Source organism: Bos mutus, chromosome 8 (genome assembly GCF_027580195.1).
Source record: "Bos mutus isolate GX-2022 chromosome 8, NWIPB_WYAK_1.1, whole genome shotgun sequence".
In the NCBI taxonomy this organism is placed as follows: domain Eukaryota; kingdom Metazoa; phylum Chordata; class Mammalia; order Artiodactyla; family Bovidae; genus Bos; species Bos mutus.
The window spans coordinates 73,916,460-73,932,787 of NC_091624.1; the positions used below are offsets into that span (position 1 = coordinate 73,916,460).

Consider the following 16,328-nt stretch of genomic DNA (forward strand, 5'->3'; position numbering starts at 1 on the left):
AAATTTTAATATATCTAATGATGCCTCATGAGTTAACTGCATTACCCCTATGCATCTTGATGCACATTTGGGAAATAGTAAAGTCTTGCACTGAATTATTCCATATGGTTCTTTTTGTTTTAAAAAAAAAAAAAAAGCTGTGTGCTATTCTCATGGGTTTTTCTTTATAAGATTCATAGACATAAAAATGATTTTAAGACTGGGCTTGCTATAATTTTGTTCTTAATAGGGAAAAATGACCCTGAATGTGACTCCTGTGGTGGAGACCCAAATAAGAAATGCCGTTCTTGCTCCTGTCATGTATGTGGTGGAAAACAGGAACCCAACATGCAAGTTCTATGTGATGAATGTAACATGGCCTATCATATTTACTGCCTGAATCCTCCTTTGGATAAGGTCCCTGAAGAGGAATACTGGTATGATTATCAGGGGATTTTTGTTGTTACTATGTAAGAATTGAATGTGCAATATGTATTTGAAACCCCAAAAGTAGATTTCTAAAGATACAAAGTGTAAGAGGTGGATTTATTGAGAGACATACATGTCTTCTCTTGGCAGAGATGTGGTCCATCTCAGAAGACGAGTGGCCTGCATAATGTATACTGAAGTGCTTAAAATTGTGTAACTAATGGTTATTTGGCATTGGTACCTTTATTCAGTTACTACAACAGCTTCTAAACTGATCTCTCACTCCTTTTTTTAATCCCTCCAGTCCTTTCTCCAATATGAGTCTGTGTCCTTTCAAAAATGCAGATTTGGTAATTACTCCTTTGCTTCAGATGCTTTACATTACTGTAGAGAGCCTTGCACAGTGTTTTTTAGTTAATTTTTCCCACTGTATCTCTTACCACTTTCCTCTCTTATTTTCCCAAGTGGTCCCTAGATGGCTTCATGCAATAATGAGACTTTAAATACCAAGCAAATGGTTCAGAATTTATATTTTCAGACCCAGCCTTACCTGAACTTTATGTTCCTATATTCAACTGCTTACTTGACTAGTATTACAAAATTAGTGACTCCAAGTGGAGATCTTGATGTCCACAAACATGTCCACTGAAATCCTACTCCTCACTCAATCATCAGTAAATAATATCATTGTCTCATCCACCTGTTGAGGAAAAAGCTGAATTTCATTTCAATTCTCTCTTCTTCGTCACATACTCTACATCCAATAACATTAGCAAATCTTACAGTTCTACTCTCATTACCCAGTTCAGCCACCATCTGTACCCTGAACTGTATGTGTGTGTGCATGTATGCTCAGTTGTGTCTGATTCTACCACCTCATGGACTGTATAGCCTGCCAGGCTCCTTTGTCCATGGAATTTTTCAGGCAAGAGTACTGGAGTGGGTTGCTGTTTCCTTCTCTGGGATCTTTGTAACCCAGGAATTGAACCTGAGTCTCTGGCATCTTCTGCATTGACAAGTGGATTCTTTACCAGCTGAGTCACTAGGAACTCTATAGTAAATGCACAGCTAGTCGTCTTGCTTTCACATTGTCTACCAGCTATCCTTCCTGCCATAGCAGCAGAATGATCTAAATCCTGAATCAGAATACTCACCTGTTTAAAACCCCTAATGTCTTCCTGTTGAATTTAGGATAAAATCTAAACCCTTGCTGTCTGTGAACCGACTTCTGCCTACTTCTAATGTTCTTCAGAACATACCGTTCCTTATTATGCCTCAGGACCTTTACACTTAATGTCTCTTTGCTTGGACTCTTGATAGGTTTGGCTCTTCTAATCTCATCTGGAATAGCACTAACCCTGATGTATTTCCTTTATCAGTCAGTTCAGTTGCTCAGTCGTGACCAATTCTTTGTAACCCCATGGACTGCAGCACACCAGGCCTCCCTGTCCATCACCAACTCCCAGAGTTTACTCAAACTCATGTCCATTGACTTGGTGATGCCATCCAACCATCTCATTCTCTGTTGTCCCCTTCTCCTCCTGCCCTCAATCTTTCCCAGCAATGAGTGTCTTTTCCACTGAGTCAGTTCTTCACATGAGGTGGCCAAAGTATTGGAGTTTCAGCTTCAGCATCAGTTCTTCCAATGAATATTCAGGACTGATTTCCTTTAGAATGGACTGGTTGGATCACCTTACAGTCCAAGGGACTGTGAAGAGTCTTTTCCAATATCACAGTCCAAAAGCATCAATTCTTTGGTGCTCAGCTTTCTTTATAGTCCAACTCTCACATCCATATGGAGAAGGAAATGGCAACCCACTCCAGTATGCTTGCCTAGAGAATTCCATGGACAGAAGAGCCTGGTGGGCTGCTGACCATGGGTTTGCACAGAGTCGGACACAACTGAAGCGACTTAGCATGCATTACATCCATACTTGACTACTGGAAAAACCAAAGCTTTGACTAGGCAGACCTTTGTTGGCAAAGTAATGTCTTTGCTTTTTAATAAGCTGTCTAGGTTGGTCATAACTTTCCTTACAAGAAGCAAGCGTCTTTTAATTTCATGGCTGCAGTCACCATCTGCAGTGATTTTGGAGCCCCAAAAATAAAGTAAGCCACTGTTTCCACTGTTTCCCCATCTATTTACCATGAAGTGATGGGACCAGATGCCATGATCTTAGTTTTCTCCATGTTGAGTTTTAAGCCAACGCTTTGACTCTCCTCTTTCACCTTCATCAAGAGACATTTTGGTTCTTCGCTTTCTGCCATAAGGTTTCTTTCATCTGTTTCTGAGGTTACTGATATTTCTCCTGGCAATCTTGATTCCAGCTTGTGCTTCATCCAGCCCAGCGTTTCTTATGATGTACCATGTATATATGTTAAATAAGCAGGGTGACAATACACAACCTTAATGTACTCCTTTCCCAATTTGGAACTAGTCTGTTGTTCCATGTCCAGTTCTAACTATTGCTTCCTGACCTGCATACAGGTTTCTCAAGAGGTAGGTCAGGTGGTCTGGTATTCCCATCTCTTTCAGAATTTTCCACGGTTTGTTGTGGTCCACAGAGTCAAAGGCTTTGGCGTAGTCAATAAAGCAGAAGTAGATGTTTTTCTGGAACTCTCTTGCTTTTTCGATGATCCAGTGGATGTTGGCAATTTGATATCTGGTTCCTCTGCCTTTTCTAAATCCAGCTTGAGCATCTGGAAGTTCACAGTTCACATGCTGTTGAAGCCTGGCTTGGACAATTTTGAGCAATACTTTACTATCATCTGAGATGAGCACAATTGTGTGGTAGTTTGAGCATTCTTTGGCATTGCCTTTCTTTGGGATTGGAATGAAAACTGACCTTTTCCAGTCCTGTGGCCACTGCTGAGTTTTCCAAATTTGCTGGCATATTGAGTGCAGCACTCTCACAGCATCATCTTTTAGGATTTGGAATAGCTCAACTGGAATTCCATCACCTCCACTAGCTTTGTTCACAGTGACGCTTCCTAAGGCCCACTTGACTTCACATTCCAGGATGTCTGGCTCTAGGTGAGTGATCACACCATCATGATTATCTGGGTCATGAAGATCTTTTTTGTAGGGTTCTTCTGTGTATTCTTGCCACCTCTTCTTAATATCTTCTGCTTCTGTTAGGTCCATACCATTTCTGTCCTTTATTGTGCCCATCTTTGCATGAAATGTTCCTTTGGTATCTCTAATTTTTTTGAAGAGATCTCTAGACTTTCCCATTCTATTGTTTTCCTCTATTTCTTTGCATTGATCACTGAGGAAGTGATCTTATCTCTCCTTGCTGTTCTTTGGAACTCTGCATTCAAATGGGTATATCTTTCCTTTTCTCCTTTGCCTTTCACTTCTCTTCTTTTCACAGCTATTTGTAAGGCCTCCTCAGACAACCATTTTGCCTTTTTGCATTTATTTTTATTAGGGATCATCTTGCTCCCTGTCTCCTGTACAATGTCATAAACCTCCATCCATAGTTCTTCAGGCATTCTATCAGATCTAATCCCTTGAATCTATTTGTTACTTCCAGTGTATAATCATAAGGGAGTTGATTTAGGTCATACCTGAATGGTCTAGTGGTTTTCCCTACTTTCTTCAATTTAACTCTGAATTTGGCAATAAGGAGTTCCTGGTCTGTGCCACAGTCAGTTCTCTGTCTTGTTTTTGCTGACTGTATAGAGTTTCTCCATCTTTGGCTGTAAAGAATATAATCAGTCTGATTTCGGTGTTGACCATCTGGTGATGTCCATGTGTAGTGTTCTCTTGTGTTGTTGAAAGAGGGTGTTTGCTATGACCAGTGCATTCTCTTGGCAAAACTCTATTAGCCTTTGCCCTGCTTCATTCTGTACTCCAAGGCCAAATTTGCCTGTTACTCCAGGTATTTCTTTTATACCTTTATATTTACGTTATAGCACTTACCATTTTCTGAAATTGATTCCTTGTGTGTACTAGTTTTCCTTAACTATTTACAAATATTTTAATCACAAACATTTATCCCTATCCAGTGCTAAAATAGTTCCTAGATTCATAACAAACCTGATGAAGAGATGGATCCCAGGGATGACTGTAGTTAGAGGACTCTTAGATTACTCTGTGAAGTATTTCTACATTCATATTGAGGTCCTTAACCTTACATCTTTTCTACTTCTCCAAATCACATTGTCTGGATATTTAGTCTCTGAACTCATTTTCTCATTAGAGATGATACCTGCTTTCACCATAAGATCTTTGATAAAATTATAGTTAGAAGGTTGGCATATCAGGTAAAGCAGTCTTTCTTAAAACAAATTAATTTTTGGAAGTGTTCCTGATTTCCAGATTAGTAGGGATTTTACTTGATAATATTCATTGCCTTATCTCACTGCCCAGCTAATTTTCTCAAGGTCTGAATTGTCTACGTATCTTGTCTATAGTACTAAACGTAACGTCTCATAATTAGGTATTCACAATTAACTAGTGGGTATAGATATCATCATCTTTGTGAAAATATAGAAAAAGAAATCTAAGATTAATGGGTGGAATGGCAAGTTGATCTTTGGATATACCCGAAGTTTCCATTTCTTTGTGACTCAAAAATTGCCCCATTTCATTCTATATATATACTTATTCTTTGCTTTTCAAAAATGATAACAAGGCAGCCTATAATGGTGTATACGTTACAGTGGGCTTCCCTGGTGGCTCAGTGGTAAAGAATCTGCGTGCCAGTGCAGGGGACACAGGTTTGATTCCTGGGTCAAGAAGATCCCCTGGAGAAGGAAATGGCAACCCACCCTGGTATTCTTGCCTGCGAAATCCTATGGACAGAGGAACCTGGCAGGCTACAGTCATGGGGTTTCAGAGTTGGATATGGCTTAGTGACTAAACAACAAACAACCCAAGTTACAGTACAGTGACAACCACAAATAGGCTAAAGGATAAACAACTGTAGAGAATTAAAATTGAGCTAGAGACAAACATCCTTTAATCCAGTATACTTGTTATAATTGGCTATAGATTTTTTACTTTGAAAATTGTAATAACCAGTTCAGATAGGGAGATGTATCAGTTGCCATCGTTCATTGTTCAGTCTAGAATCATCTATTCTTACCATTTTTGTTTTAATGGTAAAAAATTGAAATGAACGATGTCTACATTGAGAATTAGTGATAAGATCAGAGTTTATGGTGTCATTTGGATTGGACAGCCTTGTTTGGCTTGTGTACTGAATTTGATAATAAAATATTAAGTTCTCTAAAAGAATGGAAAGCTTAATCATGTAAATATTTTGGAAAGTTTAGTACTGAAATGCCAACTGAAACTCTAATATGCACTGAATATTCAGTTCAGTCGCTCAGTTGTGTCCGACTCTTTGCGACCCCGTGAATCTCAGCACACCAGGCCTCCCTGTCCATCACCAACTCCCGGAATTCACTCAGACTCATGTCCATCGAGTCAGTGATGCCATCCAGCCACTAAGTATTACACATCTTAAAAGTTATTCTAAACTAGAAAGGCCATTATTTGTTATTGACATTAATATATTATCAAAATTCTTTTTTTTTTTTTAAAGGTATTGTCCTTCCTGTAAAACTGATTCTAGTGAAGTTGTAAAGGCTGGTGAAAGGCTCAAGATGAGTAAAAAGAAAGCCAAGATGCCATCAGCTAGTACTGAAAGCCGAAGAGATTGGGGCAGGGTAAAGAAGGAAGTCTTTTTCTTCCTAGCTATAATGTTTATAATTGTAGTGCAAGTTATAATGTTTCGATTCCAGTAGTAGTAATGATATAAGTGATAATCTGAAATGTTAACAAATAACAATATTGACTAATCATATACATTGTTGGGATGTGCCTAATGGCCCAGTGGTTAAGCCTCTGCTCTTCCACTGCAAAGGGTATGAATTCAACTCCTGGTTGGGGAACTAAGATCTTGCATGCTGAACAGTGTGGCCCCCAAAAAAGGGGAAAAAAATTGTTAAATATTAATCATTAATTGTAGAGTTTTATTTTATCTGCATTTTATGGGGATTGAGGGCTTTCTTTAAGATTTAAAATAACTGATTTCTCAAACAACTTGTTTGGTACCTTGTAGGGAATGGCCTGTGTTGGTCGCACTAGAGAATGTACTATTGTTCCTTCCAATCATTATGGACCTATTCCTGGAGTTCCTGTTGGATCAACTTGGAGATTCAGAGTTCAGGTATGTTTCTGATTGGCTTAGTCAAAAGAGTAAAATTGGGTATACCTCACATTGTAGCAGTGTTAATATTAGTTGATTCTAAGTGAACTAACGTTAGTAGGTAGTATCATATGGCATTCACTTTTTAAAATGAACAATTTCCTGTAGGATAATTAGGCACTTCCTCATAGCTTAGCAGACAGAGGAACATAACATCGTGGACTTGGGCATCATCTTAGCCTTTGTATCACTTTGTTTTATTTTTCTGTTATTGTTATACTCGTTAAAGTTATTATTCAGTATTCTGAAGAATTTTCCTTGCCCAAAATGCAATATTTGAAATAGATCTTCCGTCATGCAGTAAGTTCTCATTTAATGTTATTGATCTGCAAGAAAGCTCCCTTAGATAGTATTATTCTTCTCAGTGAATATTAAGATACTGGTCAGAGGAAATGTCAGACAGTCCAAGGATTCGATTACTTCCCTTTTTATCTTAAAGAAGACTCTTGTAGTTTTCTAATTACTTCTTTAGAAAGATAATTTTTTCATTGTGGAAAATTTAATGTGGGGAAAAAAAAATCTCTTAGTTTCCAGTTAGACAGGGTTCTAAACTTTCAAGAGCTGAATAGTGCTGGTGCTTAGAACTTTGATGAAATTCTATGATTAAAATAATGTAATACATATACTTAGCTTGAAATGTTGAATACTAGTGTATGATTTATATTTTAAAAACCTACTCTCTTCACCCATTTTCTGTTTCTAAAAGACAGTCACTTTAAAGTTACTTCTGAATTTACCTCCTTATATCTAAATAATATATGGCTTTTGTCTGTATTTTGGTTTTGTTAACCTCTTTCTGTGGAAGACAGGCATTTAGTTTAACAAGTACTGTGTTTTTTACAAATGGAAAGTTTTTGGCAACCCTTTGTCCAACAGGTCTATTGGTGCCATTTTTCTGATAGCATTTTAAAATTAAGGTATGTACATTTTTTGGACATAATGCTATCAAGCACTTAAGACTACAATATAGTGTAAATAGTGGCTTTTTTATATACCGGGAACCCAGAAAATTCATGGGGCTTGCTCTGTTGTGATATTCCCTTTACTGCAGTGGTCTGGAACCAAACCTGGAGTATCTCTGAGGTATGCCTGTACAATAATATTTATTTTTTATACTATGCATTATTGATAATATTTAAATATAGAATAAAAGTTATAAAATACACTTCATTGTAGTTGCTCAGTTGAGTCCAACTTTGCAACCACATGGACTGCAGCATGCCAGGCTTCCCTGTCCATCACCAACTCCCACTTAATTGTCTTGTTCTTTGGTTATTTTTTTGTTTTGTTTTTAATTTTTTTTCTTTTTGTATACCTGTCATTCGTTCCCAAATTCTAAAAACCTCATTAATATGGTCTAAGATGACTTTGAAGCCATTGACTTGAGCAACTAGAAGGATAGATTTGCAGTTTAGGAAATAGGGAAGATTCAGCACAGATATATTTTTGGGTTGTTCATAAAGCTGAGAATCAGATGGTCTTTGCTTCTAAAGTACTTGGTATTTCCAAGGCCTAAATCCAGGTTCTGTTGTTTTTATCATCTTCTCATTGACTTCTAATGTACCTCTTTACCCAGCACACTATACAGGCTTGAATTTCAGTTTCCCTTACTCTGAGAACAGTTGTGTAATAAACAAATGAATAGAATACTTCTCTTGGGGAGTTTGAAGTACATGAAGAAGTGACACTTAGTTTAAGTGAGGCAGAATTAAAGGTATTTGGGGAAATGTAGTAAGCCCATTGCAAAAAACTAAAAATGAGTGCTATGTTTGAGTATTACTGAGTAGTTGGGCTTAGATGTATAAATTCCATAAAGAAGAAACTGGATATAAGGATGAGAAAGTAGGTAGGAGCCCAGTTGAGAGAAGGTAACATATAATACTTAACTTGGGCTTGATATACTATTATGACCATTTAATACATGTTAAGCAGTTGAAAATTAAAAGCAGATTTGTTCTTTAAAGGGTTATTCTGTTTTTGATGGGTTGAAGGAATTTGAAGGAACAAAGCTGGAGGCAGTGAAAAAGGGTATGTTTTTTAAGTATTCATGACTCAAATTAGAATTATATCAGTGAATGTGGAAAATGATGGATTTGAGAAGATTAGGAAGTCAAATGAGCAATATTTACAACCAGATGGGTTTGAAGAATACAGAAAAATGAGGCTGAAATAACTGTTGCCTGTCTGACTTAACTGGGCTTCTGCCTGCAATGCAGGAAAACCTGGGTTCAGTCCCTGGGTCCGGAAGATCCCCTGGAGAAGGGAATGGCAACCCACTCCAGTATTCTTGCCTGGAGAATTCCATGGACTGAGGAGCCTGGTGGGCTACAGTCCGTGGGTTGCAGGGTCAGATATGACTGAGCGACTAACAGTTTCACTTTGACTTGACTAGGGAACAGTACCATAATGAAAGATGAGAAATGAGGAGTTCTGGAATACTGATAGTAAATTATTTTTCACCTGAATTGAGCTGGAATTACACAGGATGATGATTATTTAATAGTTATTTTGAAACTCAAAATTCTAGGCCTGAGCAGTTTTACGAGTCATTACTTCAGTACCTGAGGAATATATAGTTGGGGAGAAGTCAAGTCTGAGCAAAACATGGAATTCTGGGTGACATTTGGTTCTTAGTTGGAAGCTTTTAGGATACAGTAACATATGTGAAACCATTTTGTAAATGTAACTTAATGAACTGTTTGAAGGTATTTTGAGTCTCACTTGATGTTATAGGTGAGTGAAGCAGGTGTCCATCGACCCCATGTTGGTGGAATTCATGGTCGGAGTAATGATGGTGCTTACTCTCTCGTCCTGGCTGGTGGATTTGCAGATGAAGTAGTAAGTCATGATGCAACCTTGTTCTTTAGAACCTGTCTTGATTATTCAGTAAAATACAGAAGCTTTGTCCAGGATAAATCCCATCTCTTTTAGCATCACTTTTGTGTTGAAGTGGTCAGTTCTATACAAGTAACATAGTAAATCAGTCAGTGTCTTTAATCATTTCTTGTGCTGATTACTGCAATGAAAATAGTCACATTTTCTTTAGAGCTCATTTTAATTTGGGGATAATTGTAGATTGACAATTATTAGAAATAATACAAAAATGTCTGTGCCCTTTACTCAATTTCAGCCAATGGTAACATCTTGCAAAACTATAGCCCAATATCACAACCAGGATACTGATACTGCTATACATTCAGGACAACATTTTCCTTACTGCAAGGTCCCTCACATTGCCCTTCTTTAGCCATCATACTATTTCTGCTTCCCCAATATCCCTTAACTCTAGACAACCACTAATTTGTTGTCCATTTCTATAATTTTTGTCACTTAAACATTTTTTATAAATGGAATCTTCTAGTGTATAATCTTTGGAATTAGGTTTATTCAGTCAGCATAGTCCTCATTGTGGCATGTGTCAATGGTTCATTCCTTTCTATTGCTCAGTAGTGTTCCATTGATATAGGTGTATCACAGTGTAACCATTCATCCATTGCAGCAAATAATGCTGCAATAAACATTTGTGTACAGGGGGTTTTGTGTGTATAAATATGAGTGTTTGTTTCTTTGGGATAAATGCCCAGAAGTGTAATTGCTGGGTTGTATGGTAGTTGCATGATTAGTTCTTTAAGAAACTGCTCGCCCCTCAAAAAAATGGGGAGGAAAAAAAGACCTGCCACACTGCCATTGTGAAGTCAATCCAGATACCATCTGGAAGACCATATCTGATCAATTGAAGAAGTATTCTGGACTTTTTAATATGTACTTTTTATTAGACTTTCTTCAAATGATGTATACACTGAAGATGAATTCCTTAATGCCTTATTCCTTAAAATATAAACCTCAGTGTTGAATCAACAGTGTTTAACCCAAACCTCAGTTTGGATCTGCAAAGGGTCCCAAAAGTTTTAGGACATATAAAAACACTTAAAATCATGAAATTCTAGTTCTGATTCTTAGTCCAAAGGAAAAATTAGATGAAAAACCTTTATTACAAGCAAGAATGAAGTAAATAAAATCATTATATTCAGTCTGAATTAATTAATCTTGCATTGAAGAACGACTATTAAGATAGCGTTAGTAGAAGTCATTTACATACTGATGGTTTTCTTAGTTTAAGCACTGAATCAGGTAGAAACTTAACAATAATGATACAAAATTGTAGTTAAATTCTTTTCTAACTTTCTTCTTAATTATATGCAGTTGTCTTACCCAAATATAACTTGGGTAAACCCATAGATTTTGAAATGTGAGGAACTTACAATGCTATTAGGATTATAAATTTGAAAGTTATCAGCAAACTTGGATATGGTATAGATTAATGTTGAGAAATCAGTTTTGGAGTATTTATTAAAATGATGCCCTGTAAAGAACCTACAAACATAGTATTGATATATTTATTTTAATAACATTGAATTAATATTCCCAACCTATAAGACCTTATTTTGTAACATTCTATAGATTATTTGTATATCACAAGAATAGCTATGCCTGGAGGTGTTGGAAGCTATAATATTAAAATGAACTCTTTAGATCAAGTGATACACCTTGACGGTATATTACACACAAGACTGTATTTGAATTTTCCCTTATTTTGGTAGATACCTTGAGAGAACATGTCAGCTTATAACATCCTAACCAAAGTTCTGGCTATGAAATAAGAATGGGTGAAATCCTACCTGGATTTAGATGTTTAATGCCAAAAATGTTCTTCTGCAGGACCGAGGTGATGAATTCACATACACTGGGAGTGGTGGTAAAAATCTTGCTGGTAATAAAAGAATTGGTGCACCATCGGCTGATCAAACATTAACAAACATGAACAGGTACTCTTTATTGTTGGAGTTTATAAAAATTGTTTAGAATTTGGGCTTTGTATTAACAGTTGGAATATAGGACTATAATTTATAACTTACACTGTAGAGAAGAATCCTAAAGTGTAAGTTAATATAGCTAAAATAAAAATCTTATTAACTGATTAGTATATAAATACTTATAAGCTTTTAACTTATTTTTATTACTCTTTTTTAAATGACGTAATTCCCAGTCTTAATACGTGTGCTTTGCATTCGGAAACATGTTGAAAACTTTGAAGAAAAGAAACCTATATAATTTAAGTGAAATTAAGGAGAAGATGGCTTGCCTACTACCACATAGGTCAAATTTTGTTCTACTAAACACAAATTTATCTTTTAAAGTGACAGACTTCTTATTAGAAGAGACTAATGTGAAATAGGGTTATGTTTGGGAGCCACATTTATGTGCATGAAACATCAGATAACTTAATCAGAACTACACAAGGTGCTTTTAAAATTTATGTCTTTTAAGTGTCTAAAAAAAAATCATTATGAAAGAGCCACCTTGTGCCAACTTTATCGTATAGAAGTATTTATGATATTCCAGCTTCATTGGAATATAAAGTTTAACTTCAAATGTTGTATTCTGTAAATGCATGCTAGCACCAGAAATAGATTAAGTGACCCAAACCATCAGATAGCAATGACCACGTTGTAACTTGTCATAGTGATAATTTTGCAATGATAAAGTTGAAATTTTTTGTGTTTTATTATTAAGAATATTTTGTGAAATATTGAATAAAAGTGAGTTTTGCTTGCCTGAGTCTAAATCACTCAGTTTTAAGTAGTGTGCCCTTAATTTCTGATTACTATGTGAAGAATATACTTTGTGGTTTCAAGACTTTTATTGTATACCAAGTTATATAGAATCTGTTTTTATGTCTTCCTTCTATATTATTTCTGACAGTAGGATTATTATATTGAACCAGCAGAGGAGACAGGTCAGATTTGCTGGTGAAAACATTGTTGAGGTAGAAGTCTAGTCCCTATGCAGTCTTTTGCTAATGAGGAAGCAATTCTTTAGGAGGAATGATCTTAAAAAGAATTAGAAATATTTTGATGTGTATTGTCAATGTATCTTGAATTTGCAAAAAGGCTTTTTCATGTCAAATCTGAAAATTATATATTTTTTAAAATAATAAGATTATTTGACTTGAATGAAACTTCCTTTGTAACTACCTGCACTTGTACATGAGAGTTTCTTTTCAAGCTTGGAAAAATCTAATAAGTATACCCTGTTTATCATATGTTACAATCTCAGAAAATAATTGACAGACAGTAAAAATGTCTATATTAATAAAGAAGGTAGTGAAAATGAAATAGTAACTCAGAGAACAATTCAGGATTAACTTATCACAGAGATGTTAACATTCTTTCACTTAACTTATACACTGAGCTGTGCGTATGCCTTGTGATTGTAAAGACCTCTTCAGCAAAGATACCTATGTGTCTTACTATAAACATGAAAACTGGAGTAAAAGACCCTTAGCTTTGAACCATAGTATATTCTTTCCTGGAGTGTATATGGTCTAATTCCTTTTTGCTTCTCTACTGAGAGGTAGTTTGATACCTGCTCCTTGGTTTTAAGAAGTTTGTTCCTGTTTCTTCTCAGCTCTTCCACTTTATGAAACTGAAAAGGGCAGCAGGTAACCTGACCATCCTTTATCGGGACAATTAGAGGCAACCGATTGAGCTGTGGACAGAGTATTGGAAAAGCCTTTTGTTTTGCCTAGTTTCATCCTCTTGGACTCTTTACACAGACTTGAACAGACTGCACACTTACGTGAAACTGGAAGTGAGTTAATAATCCCAGTTAGTGGTGGCAGTCATTATGACGGAAGGTACCTGTGGCACCAAAGCATTCTACTCATTAACAGGAAGATAGTACATATCTCTATCTCAGTTCTTTTAGGGGATGAAGTATATGTATCTCAGTAGATATTCCATAAATAATACCAATGCTGGAATTGATGGCTACAGTTTCTTCTACCTGACAGGGTTTTAATGCATTTCCCATATGAGATTTTAACCAAAAAATGATAACTTGATGAGTTTTAATGACACCTAAAAAATTTTTTACAACAAAACACTTAAGTTCATTTACTTTAACTATGATAGAGATTATAATAAATGAGTCATTTAGTCCTAATTTTATTTTTTTGAGCCTGCATAAAAAGAACTATACCCTGGAAAAAAGTATTTTGTTCATATCTGATTCAGATTTCAGGGGAGGGTGTCTGTATATTTTTAACCTTAAGTGTTCTCAGTGGATTCTTTGCACTTAAGTTAGGATACAGGTGTCTTACAGAAGGAATCCTCAACCTCACGGATCTCATGCCTGATGATCTGAAGGTGGAGTTGATGTGATAATAATAGAAATAAAGTGTGCAATAAATGGAATGTGCTTGAATCATCCTGAAACTATCCTCCCCACCCCCATTCCATGGGAAAATTGTCCCATGAAACGGGTCTCTAGTGCCAAATAGGTTGGCTACCACTATCTTAGAGGAAAAATACTAACTTTAAATAGTTCTAGTTTGTCTTGGAGGGCAGGACTATGTTTCCCCAAGAATAACATCTAATAACCTTACTGATTAGTTACTACGAGATGAGTACACATACTAAGGAAGGTTCAGCTAAATCAAGTGCTGCTTCCAGCTCAGGGTTCCTCCTTGTTCATGTGTCATCAGTAAAATGTAGTGATCTTGAGCAGCCAAAAATCTTTATTGTCATGATTTAGCACAGGTATTTGAATGCTTCAGTTTTATTTAAACTTATCTTTTTACTGGAAATCTTTAAAGGATATCTTCATATTAAACTTGTTCTTTATTATCTTGTAAACTTTAAGGAATCTCTGTCTGGAATATGGAAAGTAGACCAAGAAAGGTCGTTTGTACCTTGCAGACAAATTTATTTTTCTGGATTTCTTTCTACATTATTCCAACAATTTAACCTTATTCCCTTATCAAAAATAATGGTTACAGCAGTCAACTTGCTTTAGTTTTCCAACTTTCTCCCTTCCCTCAACAACGTTATTTAAAGAAAATTCCATGTATTTCTAGTTGTTTTCTATTATACGTGGCACAGATGTTATTACTTTCAGAAGAACCCTACAGGCTATCTGAGAACCAATCCCCTGGCTTGGGGGTGACATCAGAAAACTGATTTGTCTTCTCTGCTGGTGGGGGAAAGCATAATCCTATTATCTGGAATAATATGGAAAGAATCATAGAATCTTAACCATCAGGTAAGGCATAATTCACCTTTTAAGTTAGCTAATGATGTGATTATATACTTGAAGAAAGATTACTTGGTATAAAGACTTTGTTTTATTTTTTAGGGCATTGGCCCTAAACTGTGATGCTCCATTGGATGATAAAATTGGAGCAGAGTCTCGGAATTGGAGAGCTGGTAAGCCAGTCAGAGTGATACGCAGTTTTAAAGGGAGGAAGATCAGCAAATATGCTCCTGAAGAAGGCAACAGATATGATGGCATTTATAAGGTGCTCTATCTGGCATGACATCTTGTTAGTCATTCTTCTGGGCTTTCAAGACAGGGTTGCCACAGGGAACTGCTCTACTGTGGGTGGGCTAAAGGAAACAATAGAGCTTCTTAGTTGGTCTTTCTACTTTTTCTAGAAATAAAACAGGCACAAAATGAGCTCTTAATTTTGATACTTGTCTTTTAAGACTTACCTAAAGTCCCTAAAGGCAAAGTTATATTTGGGGTTAAGTTTTTTATAAGTGATATTCTCTTATGATAAAACTGTTCAAATAACTTGGCCGTTGTAAATATTGAATTCTTGTATCTTCCAGAATGATTCTAACTAATAGATTTTTCAAAGTAGAGCACATTATAATTTTAAAATAGGATGCATTCTTTGTTTTAAAAACGAAGGCATCTACTGCCACCATTTTAATCTACTATGTAAAATTATATTAATGAACATAATCTTGCTACAACTTGAAATTTATAGCAGTCTGTTCTTATGGGAATTATCATAATTAAGAAATAAAGTCAAAACAATATTTTAGTGCATACTTCTACTTACTATTCCAGCAAAGCCAGTATCTTTCAAAGTTGCATTTAGTTCTGCCAAGTTTACTTAAAACACTAACGTGACATTATGATTAAGTCTAAACTGTACATCTCAAACTAGCTGAAATATTATGATTTAGGTGGTGAAATACTGGCCAGAGATTTCATCAAGCCATGGATTCTTGGTTTGGCGCTATCTTTTAAGGAGAGATGATGTTGAACCTGCTCCTTGGACCTCAGAAGGAATAGAACGGTCAAGGAGACTATGTCTTCGTTTACAGGTTAGATTACATTTGTCTAGGCTACATGTATGTTCATAAAAATGTATGCCTGTGTACTATCTGTGTGCCTTAACACTGGATATAACCCACAGCAGTTGATCAGTGGACTGTAAGGGGTGAGGAATGAGATCACACAAGTATAGGAAAGGAAAAGAAGTAAAAAAACAGCCTCCTAGGTATCAAACTGCCCTAAGACCAAGAATTGTGCTTGGGGAAAACTGGGCTTGACAATGAAAAGTAAAATACATTTGACCCTTGAACAGCACAGGCATGAGCTAAATGGGTCCACTTATACACGGATTTTTTTTTCAATAGCAAATATTGCAGTACATTTCTGCAGTTGGTTAAATCCCCAGATGCAGAAGGCCAACCATAAGTTACTCATTTTTGACTTCCGTACAATTGGCCCCACCCTAAATTCCTGCATTGTTCAAGGGTCAACTGTATTTCCAATTCACTCTGGACTTTAAGTATGAGGGAAAGGGATACCTGAAATTGAGGTATAGGAGCCCTTGAGAAGGGA

At 36.2% G+C, this 16,328-nt stretch overlaps 1 protein-coding gene across 2 annotated transcripts in view; it reads left to right on the forward strand.

The window, feature by feature from the left end:
- Positions 1-16,328, forward strand: part of UHRF2 (ubiquitin like with PHD and ring finger domains 2) — a 72,840-nt gene that overhangs the window by 48,112 nt on the left and 8,400 nt on the right. For both annotated transcript variants that reach the window (XM_070375865.1, XM_005906908.3), the window contains exons 6-12: positions 230-416; positions 5,964-6,087; positions 6,483-6,590; positions 9,363-9,467; positions 11,349-11,455; positions 14,826-14,988; positions 15,665-15,805. In XM_070375865.1, coding sequence (XP_070231966.1) covers positions 230-416; positions 5,964-6,087; positions 6,483-6,590; positions 9,363-9,467; positions 11,349-11,455; positions 14,826-14,988; positions 15,665-15,805 — 935 coding nt within the window. The remainder of the gene's footprint in view (positions 1-229; positions 417-5,963; positions 6,088-6,482; positions 6,591-9,362; positions 9,468-11,348; positions 11,456-14,825; positions 14,989-15,664; positions 15,806-16,328) is intronic.